This window comes from Nicotiana attenuata, chromosome 7 (assembly GCF_001879085.1).
Source record: "Nicotiana attenuata strain UT chromosome 7, NIATTr2, whole genome shotgun sequence".
Classification (NCBI taxonomy): Eukaryota; Viridiplantae; Streptophyta; class Magnoliopsida; order Solanales; family Solanaceae; genus Nicotiana; species Nicotiana attenuata.
The window spans coordinates 100,516,066-100,526,433 of NC_031995.1; the positions used below are offsets into that span (position 1 = coordinate 100,516,066).

The window sequence follows — 10,368 nt, forward strand, 5'->3', positions numbered from 1 at the left end:
TTGCATTTATTTGCATAGTTCATGCGTATTTTGAAGTGTTTTAAACCATAAAATATCATTAAAAAATGTTTAATTTTTTATCCCATATTTTTACATTTTTAGATTTTAGTTTTAACTTAGTAATTTTCTTTCATCAGTTTTAAGTTGATCATTATTTAAATGTTAGAAATAGATATTAGGTTTAATCTCACAAATTAGATTTGATTTAGGAATTAATTTAGGTGCTTAATTATTTTGATTAGGATTTTTAATTAAAAAAGGAAAGAAAAATAAAGAAAAGAAATAAATAGGGAGAAATTAGAAATATCCAGATTTACAAGTGGTCATTCAAAAATAGCCATAGTTTCAAGCGTAATCGAAATTTAGCCACTTTTCATGTAAAGATAAATCTGAACGAAAATACTGTTCAAAATCCAAAAAAAAACTCCAGTATAATATACTGAAATTCTAGTATAATATACCGGTCCAGCATAACATACTGGAGATTGGAGCACCAACATACTGGAGATTGGAGCACCGGTGCTCCAATCTCCAGTATATTATACTGGAACTTTTCGCGTGTTGGAGTTCCAGCATAATATGCTGGAAGTTCATATACAGGGGCACCGATCTCCAGTATATTATGCTGGAACTTTCCGTGTTGTGGCAAAATAGTGGCTATTTTTTAATGACTTTGCAAACGCTGGCTATTTTTGAATGGCCAGTCCAAAAACTGGCTAGCCCGTGCTATTTTTACAAATAAATAGCTTGTTTGTTCTTGGTTAAAATTACGCCAAAAGCCCAATCTAATTGGCCCAATTGCCAATTATCACCCCAAATCTGTCCAAGCCGACTACCCGCCGGGCCAATATCCCCTTCGTCTCTAAAATACACCCTAACTCTACACTCCTCACACACACAGACTAGAGACAGAACGGACGCCCCCTTGAGGACTAGACCTAGCCGTCCTTGTTCATTCATCTTCTCAAAACAGGAACACCAGAGAACGCCCCCCCCCCCCCTCCCCCCCTCATTGGAAGAACGTTAGCAGCCCGGCTCTCCATGGTCACTCCCTCATCTGCACCTCGCACACACAATACTCGTTCACTCTCTCATATTCTCTCATCTACATTCACGCCCTCTTACTCTCACTTCCACCATTCACAAGCACACAAGGAAAAAAGAGTCGAAAACTCAAACAAGCAGCTAAAAATTAGATTCTCAACAGCTGAAAACACTGAACAATAGTTATACATCTAGGAAAATCTGATAGTCACTGCATTTTCGAAATCAAAGAAGAATTTCAAATCTGGAAAAATCTCTGTTTTAGCTTCAAGCTGTTGGATCTTCGAAGCTGATTTTCTGCAATTGCGGGTCTTGCCGAACTTCTGCTGTTGCATTGCTAGGATTGTTTGACTGAGTTCCATCCTCCAACTGTAGCTGTTTCTGCCTTTATTTGGCTGGCTCTATTTCAATTTCTGCCGCTTAGGTACTTTCTCTTCCCAGATATAGTGTAATTACTGTTTTTGATATAAATTTATCACGAATCTGTAATGTTTGTCTGCATATTCTATTTGTTCGATTTGGTTCTTTACTTGAAGATTAATGAATCTGAAGGTTTAAATTGATATTTCTAAAATTAACTAAATCAGTCAATGTGTTCCTACCATATTTCTAGGCAAGCTTTAATGTGTTAGCTTTGGTAAATATAAGAATTTGATGTGAATTTGGGGAGTAACAGAGTGCGCTCCTATTTTTCTTATATACAGCTGTTCAACGAAAACTAAATGCTTGTATTTCCACTCATCTGATGAAGTGATTTATCTTTGAACTATGGCATAAATTTAGGCTGCTTCATGTTTTTTTTTAAGGTCTGTTTATGGTTCCTTTTATTCTAGACAATGTTAAAGCAGTAAGTTGATGGATTTAGTTGCTCGTTGGTCAAATTTGTTCACTGAAAAAGCTCAGGCCAGAATTATTAGGTGATATGTTTGTAATTGCTTCTGTAGCTAGTTAGAACGTGAAGTATGAATTACCTATTTGGTCATTGTGATATGTTTGATTCATCTACAAAGTTATTCATGTTAAGGACAAAAATAAAAAGAATTGGGTTCCAAAATGTTTACTGCTTTGTTTCATTCGTCAGGAATAGGCCATTAGTATCGTTAATTGAAAGAATTTAATTTTGTTAATCCAAATAGTTAAAATTATATATCTTCTCCACAAACAATCCATTATTCCATAACTTTGGACTCTCACTAAACAATCTTAGAAAATTAATTAATTCAAGAACTTCGTAGCTTGCTTTAAGCGCAATTAAATAAACCATCGTGACTATGGGTACGGTTCGCGTGGCATAGTCACGATACGTAAATCCCAACTCGAGTGTGTGTTTCACGTGACTCTACCATAACTTCAAATAATAATAAAAATCAACATGTTGTAGATCGCGGGTGCGTTTCACGTGACGCGATTCGCAATATGTGTATAAACGAGCGAGGTGAGCGAGGTCGCACCTCGCGATTTGTTTAAATAAATTCCATAAATATTAAAAAGCGGTTACAAAGTAAAAATGCACATTAAGTTTTAAACATGTAATAAATCAGATAATTAAGTCAATTATTAATAGTTGAGCGACCGTGCTAAAACCACGAAACTCGGGAGTGCCTCACACCTTCTCCCGAGTTAACAAAATTTCCTTACGCGTTCTTCTGGTTTCGCGGACTTTAAAACAGAGTCAATTTTTCTCGATTTGGGATTTAAAATAAATCGGTGACATGGGACACCCTAAATTATTCTAAGTGGCGACTCTGAATCAATAAATAATCCCATTTCGATTAATGTCACTTAAATTGAAAAAACTTCCTATCCCTATCCTTTCGGGAAAAAGGAGGTGTGACACTCACCTCCACAATGCACATGGTGCAAAGAATACGACGGCACTGGTCTAGAAAACCATGTGCATCCTCAGAAACTGCGCCACTGAGAGTAAAGAATCATACTTCTTGAATATCTCAAGCCTCTTCTGCACCTCATCTGATGCCACTGGCCTGACCTCAGGTTGAACGGCGATAGCAGGTTGTACTGACATAACACCGGAACCTGATCAATATAGACCCATTGTTCTAGAGTATGGGTAGCGGGAGTATGAACTCTTCCCCCAACCTGAGAGGTAGCTGGTGCAACTAGGATTAATCCCGCCTAAGCTAAAGTACCGAACATGCTCAGAAAATGTGCGAAGGTCTCCTAGATTCTAGGGGTAGTAACAGGCGCCTAGGGTGCCTGTCCCCTAACCGGAGTTACCAGTGGCTCCTTAGCTACTGCTCTGGCAGGTGCCCTAGCTGTGTCACGTGCCCTGCTCGGCCTCTACCTCAGCTCCGACCTCTTGCGGCTCTAACAAAGGGCACGAGTGTCTGCTCAGCTGATCCGGTAGTGCATGTTCTCACTGTCTGTGAGAGAATAGAAAGATAAAGACTAAAATTCCGAAATCAATAAATATGCACGATAAGGAATGAAAGAAGTGAAATTTTTTAATAGTCTCGTAGCCTCTCGAAGATAAGTATAGACGTCTCTGTGCCGATCCACAATACTCTACCAAAGTTGCTTATGACTCGTAGAACCTATGAACCTAGAGCTCTGATACGAACTTATCACGACCCCAAAATCCTACCTTTAGGATCATGATGGCAGAGACTAGGTAAGCTTAACATATGCTGAGATTTAACATAAATAAACAACTTAACTATTAAATTAACTATCAATAGCATAATTGAGCTGAATCTGATCAATAGTCATACAATCCTAAAATCGGTGGTATGGAGTCATAAGCTCTAGTAAGAATAAAGTAGGAGTCTCAAATACAATACTACTTTGGAATGAAAATAAACAATAGTAAAGGTAATATCATAAGGTGACTCCAAGATCTGCGAGCGCGAACAATATGTATAACATGAAGTCTCCGCAACTCAACCTCAACTCAACTCTCTACCGTCTCACGATTTGACGCACCTGTATCTGCACAAAAATATACATAACTGTAGTATGAGTACACCACAATCGGTACCCAATAAGTATCAAGACTAACCTCGGTGGAGTAGTGACGAGGTTCAAGTCAATACACTCACTAGACATAGAAACATGTACAGAATATATATATATATATATATATATATATATATATATATATATATATATATATATATATATATATAGAGCTAGCAACGAAAAGGAAAAATCAATAAATAGCAACAAGAATAAACATGTGATAAAATAACAAAAAAAATTAAAACACAATTAAAATACAAGTGAAATCATTTAAGGAAGAAATAACAGTTTAAATCATCAAGCTGTTCCCATACAAGATTTACAACAAGGATCACTCCGAGGTACCACACCTCATAAGCATAAATCACGAGTCACAAATCACAATTCATCCTTATGACGCCGCATGAGCATTACATTTTTAAGAACATTTTTCCCAAAATAGCTCCATGCACTTTAGTTCCCTTATCTCGCTGCGTGTGCTTCAAATGAAGTATTTCCCTTACTTGCAAGATGTGAATAAAAAGCATCCTTATCTCGTCGCATGTGTATCCATAACACCACCCATATGCCGCCGCATGCACATCTCATCACAACACAATAATCAACTTGCACCACATGTGCACATATGCCACAACATTGCTAAAACCCAATTGATCCAATCATTCCACAACTCCCCGGAAACGAATTCAACCATCCCCGCAAGTCATAAAACTAAAGATAAGCATAGGGGAAGCTTCAAAAGGGAAAACATACCTCAAATACACAAACTGACCAGTCGGGTCGTTACAACTGTCTATGTACATTTTTTTCAGCAAAAAAAAGAATCAAGTCCCCATGCAGTTCACAGTTAAAGTTAAATATATCGCATTTAAAATCACATAGTCTGTTTAGGAGGTACGCGACTTGGACGATGAACAAGGGCTAAAGTGTGGGTTATGGTCAGAGACGGAGGGGCGGGTGCTTCCTGCTCACTCTCTCTCCCATGAACACACTCATTCTACGGTCATAGAGAGACTTTTCAAATGGAAGACATCCAAAGATACATACAGTCAAATAGATCACAACAACATAATTTTCTATATCTACTTATTTTTCAGGATTATATTTATACACTTGCTCATGATCATAATTTAAATAGAAATAAGTTGATTTTGTTAAAAAATTTCAGGTTATAACAATAAATTTAATTTTATAATTGTGAAATATTTAATTACGAACCATCTTGCTACTTCTTCTTCTTCTTCAAACCTTTGGGTCAACATCCGACCATCTGACCTGAAATTAAATATGCCAAAGTCTAACTTCAGATCTCATGTTTGAAGTTAGAAACTCAGATCTTTTATTTCTTCAGAGTCAACGGTCCGAAGTTAATTTTTAGGCGGTTAAAATTTTAAATTTTTTATAATATTGGCTATTCTTAAAAGTGTCTTACGGGAATGTCCAAAATATGCCCAAACTTATCAACCTCTAGCCATTAATCACAGACTTACCAAAACTAGCTAAGCACATAAAAAATTTAAAACCTATATAAATAAGGATTCTTTCTCTTCAAGAATCATACGCAAAGATCTTCTTCTATATTTTAAGTCTGATTAGCAACATTAGATGTAAGACGGAAAGAAAGTTTTATGGATGAGGTAGCAAATAAGGTGATGAAATACAAAGAAAAAAATATACAAGATTCTAAAAACCTAAGCAAAAAGGGACCCTTTTCGATGGGTATGATTGAAACCCATTGAAAACATATAGATGAGTCAATATACACAATTTGAGGAAGATTGAAGATGATGAACTGATTTGATGTCAAAATTCGTAGTTAAAAATCGAGATTCTTCTGCGACACATGTATCAAACATGTACCACCTATGTATCTAACACGAGTATACATGGATATACATATGATACACAAATGATACACAGTGTAATACACATATCATCTTTTTTCGTGTTCATCTTCTACTTCGAATTCAATTCAATTCAAACCACCTCAAAACTCCACCAAATCATCCCAAAACTAAGATTCAAACTCCTTAAGATGTACCCAATCTATTTGAACAATATCCACTCAAAAGAAAGCAAAAATTCAATATTTTCTTTGCCTACAAATAGCTACTAATTGGCTAATATTAATAATATTTTATGAATTGATTAATTTTTGTACTAATTTACTTATGGGCTGATATAGCTAGTAGTTTCTCTTCTTTAAATAGGTCCTAAAACGTCTATTTGTGCACTTTCCCCAAGTTGTCTAGGCAATCGGCCCACTTCAAATGGGCCTTTCAGCTCATTCTTCTTCATTAAACATACAAAACAGAGAGCTCAGTTTTATAATTTGAGGAAGGGAGAAGAGCAAGGGAAACGGTGAAATAGCGGAGAAAGGTAGGATGTTCTTCAGCTGTCTGAAATTCATCGTCAAAACTTTCTCTTATCATGGATTCCTGATGTATTTTCATCTTTAACGTTTTATCATTTTAATTCATCCAAGTTAGGTGGTGCAAAGTCTTTGGTTGATGAATGTTTGTTAGTTGTTCGATATATTGCTTCAGTGAATGCACCTACTCCTTTTAACTGGTAGCGCATATTAGGGCTATTCTCTTTCTTAGTCCCTATGTCCCATTTCATGTAATATTGAGCGTGTAATTTAAGAAATAAATTTTCTTTATATCAGTAGTGAATGAAGAAACTATTAAAAATAATTGTTAGAAGTTAGTTTGTTGGAAAACTATGCCACAGGAATTTGAATTTGAATATCAATTAGGTGGGTTCTGATTTGTTCAGACCCCAACTTTAGATTGACTTTGGAATTTTGTTCATGGAATAACACATGAAAATGGAATTATTTGTGCTTATGAAAGACTAGGATATATTTGTTATTTATCATGGAGGGAGTATTTTCTGTGGTTTAGTTGCATTGTGCTACCATTTTGTATGATGTGCATTGCATATCTATTGTTGTGACAGGACTAGTACCCATGAACTAATACCGTTGCTTATTTTTAAAGGTATCTTTCATATGGGAGTATGCTGAAACTAGTTTCTGAAACGTTATGTGTGCGAGTAGGCCAGATAATTAGGCCTGTTCTATGTGCGCAAATTAGTGGCTTTCATACTGCAAAGGTAAATTTATTTGTCTTAATCTACTACTTCATGTAGCCTTTCCATTTTTCATATGTGCATAGATAGCTTTGTCTAGTAAATATAATCCGAGATTAAAGGAAAATTAAATTGTTTTAGACCTTGAATGATAGAGTTATGTACAGTTGTGTTTGAAAAATAGTTGGACTATGAAAGGTGGAATAGTGTTGAAATTAGTATGACCTAACAATTTTTAGATACTCATTAAGACATACTGAAATGAAAAGCTGTTCCATATAGGGTCAAATAATTTTGAAAACACTGACAAAAAGAATTCAATCTGTACTAGAATCATGTGACTGTCAAAAAGGTGAAACTGTGAAAGGTAAATGCTTGACGGTGTTGGACGTTTCTAAGTAATAAGGAAAATTTAGTTTCCCTCATAGATGCAATGCATTTCTTAATCTAATCGGATAATAATACCTTGTACATAATGGCATTTTGAGATAACCTCCTATTGTGTTGAGATGAACTTTTATTGTTGATTTCGTGTGGATGGTTCGAGGAATCTATGGTGTGCTTTTACATACAAATGCTTGTATTATGTATCGATGATATTGCTTAATGGAAAAGAACAAGCTAATAAGGAAGAAGGTGTGCATTTTTGGTGTTAACTGTTATGTGATATCATGCAAGGTTGTAATAAACTAGTGTTCACAGTAGATGCTAAATTTGAAGTGCAGGCAAGTTGGCTAGGTCAATGTTTGACTTAAGAGAAACTAGCTTAATAAAATTTTTAACTTTATGTTTGTTTTAGTGTGCTTTTGTTATCTTTTCACCTTTGCTTTTGTATAACGAAGCAGATATCTGCAGCAACAGGATACAGGTAAGTTTGGATTTTGTAAAAGGAAGAGATTCTTAGAATTGAAGGACAACTCCTTTAATCTTTTGGCTTGGATCTTCATCAAATAAAAAACGTACCGATACATTAAAGTTCCAAGTCAAGGCCCTAGCTCATTTCTAGCTTGGAATGAAGCTCGAACTGATTAAGTGCCTGTGCTTCATTGGAAAAAAAAAAGGAATGACTCTTTCACCGAAAAGAAATATAATAATAAGGTATAACTCTCGAGCAAGAGAGAGAGCGAAAAGCTGTTCACTCCCTCTATGTAGCACAAGCTGCTCAAAGGCGGAGCTAGGACTTGAAGCCTATGGGTTCGGAATTCTGAGTCTTATAAGTTAGTGGGTTCTAAATTAATAATTTGTACTTATTCAATAGATTTTTTAGGAGTAATACAAGGTTTGGACCAAAGCTATTACGTTCGGCTCAACTCTTAGCCGAAGAGCTAGCTCCGCCCCTGGCCCTGCTTACATGTTTGTATACTTGTGTCTTCCTTTCCATGGTTGCAGAGTTGTGATGTTACAAATGTGGCCTTCCGCCTCCAATGTTTGTATATGTGGGCTTGCTGTAGCACCTAACACTTTTCCCTTTTGTTCGGAGTAAGAGTTATGGAAAAGAAAAGTGGGGAAAATTGTGTTCAAGTATATATCAAGGTTTGGTGCTTGTGTGCTAGCACAATAATGTGCACAGTCATTGCTTTGCCTCTGTGTTTGTAGCATTACAGTACTGATAAAATGCTATTTCATTTGCAAGTGTTAAAAAGTATACAAGTTCTATTTCATCTGCGAAATTTGGGTGTTTCCACTTACCTGTATATATCTTTTCTAGGTATTACGCTTGACATATGTGTATAGAACAATCAATGTTAATCTGCATAAGGATTTATATCTTATTAGAAAGATGCACCCAGATATTCTTGAAAACATAGCACCCTGAATAATTTTGTTGCTTCATTTGACAGCCTTGTTTAGCACCTAGAAGCTTTTTTGGTGTAGAAGATTTCCTTGATGATGACAATAGCCGACCATACACTTACCAGAAGGGAAAAAAGTCCAAGAACCCAAACAAGCATGTTTCTTTCAAGCAACGGACTGTAGCTTACATGGAACCTTTCACCCTTGATGTTTTCATATCAAAGCGCTTTGTTTCAGCCTCTATCACCCATAGAGTTACATGCAAACAGGTTGCAGTAGCTGGTACAAACTCTAAAGACATCAAGGCAGTGCTCAAATCACGAAGTGATATTCCTGCATGCTTGTCTGTAGGACAGATTTTGGCTGACAGGGCAAGAGAGGCTGATGTATACACTGCTTCTTATACTCCTAGGGATAGGGACAAGTTTGAAGGAAAAATTAGAGCAGTTGTTCAGTCCCTCATTGATAATGGTATCGACATCAAAGTTTATCTTGACTGAAAAAGGTACTATGTATACCCATTGTATCCGCTAATATTCAACTGCCTCAAAGTTAAGAATCCATATTCCAGTCTACTTAATATTTCTTCCAGTGTTTTATTTTCACAGACGCCCCTCATTGTGGTGAAGACTTGCTCACTAACTTTCATATGATTGATTCAATCAACGTAAGCCATCTTTACTAAAGAAGACTAAGTAATCCAAAGTCTCAACATGGATCCAATAAATTTATGCACTAACATAAAGTTGAGAAAGCCTATAAAGGCTTTGAATGCTCCAATGTTGCTGGTTACACCCGGATAGCATTCTCATTGTACATTTTCATCTTTTTATTCCCCGGTCATCATCAGAAGCTCCAGGGCAAACGAGCTAGGGAGCAACATCAGAGGCTTACTAGTGCATCGCCACGCCAATGCCATGTATGTAACTACCAATACAACTGTACGGCTACGTCCATGACAATTGAGCTTGATTTTGAAGGATGAAGTGTACACATTTGTGTGCCCCCGTCTGTTTCTTTTATGACAAAATTTGACAGTATGTTATTACTAGCATGTGTGTAAAAAAGAAAAAGTTATTACTAGCATGTAAAATTCTGAGGGGCTGTGTGGTACTTGGTATGTAAATTTTATCAGGAAGAATGGGGTTCTATATATTTCCTTGTTTAGTGATTCTGCTCTCATTTTAAATGACAGTATTGGACTGAACACGCTGTTTAAGTGTCAGTTTGAAACAAGTCATCTAACTTTGAAGGATCAGCAAGGAGAGACCCTAGGTGAGCGCCAAAACTTGCATATGGAGCATAGGGTAAGCGAATGTAACCAAAAACAAGGAGGAAATATTGTACAAGAGTAAGGATGTGTGGATTGGAAATGTTGAGTATAAATGACAAGACACGAGAGTAAGGATGTGTGGATTGTAATGAGTAGTGCTCTACTAGTGAAATCGATCCATTGAT

At 36.3% G+C, this 10,368-nt stretch overlaps 1 protein-coding gene across 5 annotated transcripts; it reads left to right on the forward strand.

Annotated features, from left to right (window-relative positions):
* On the forward strand, positions 883 to 10,081 carry LOC109229575. 5 transcript variants are annotated; one of them, XM_019395061.1, is made up of 4 exons: positions 883 to 1,468; positions 6,234 to 6,402; positions 7,026 to 7,140; positions 8,958 to 10,081. In XM_019395061.1, exons 3-4 carry the CDS (start codon positions 7,045 to 7,047, stop codon positions 9,408 to 9,410), a joined length of 549 nt encoding a protein of 182 aa, XP_019250606.1. In that variant the 5' UTR covers positions 883 to 1,468; positions 6,234 to 6,402; positions 7,026 to 7,044; the 3' UTR covers positions 9,411 to 10,081. The 5 variants fall into 5 exon arrangements, with proteins under 5 accessions (XP_019250606.1, XP_019250605.1, XP_019250607.1 ...); XM_019395060.1 differs by having other exon boundaries at positions 6,268 to 6,402; XM_019395062.1 differs by lacking the exon at positions 6,234 to 6,402 and having other exon boundaries at positions 884 to 1,468; positions 8,958 to 9,415; positions 9,503 to 10,081.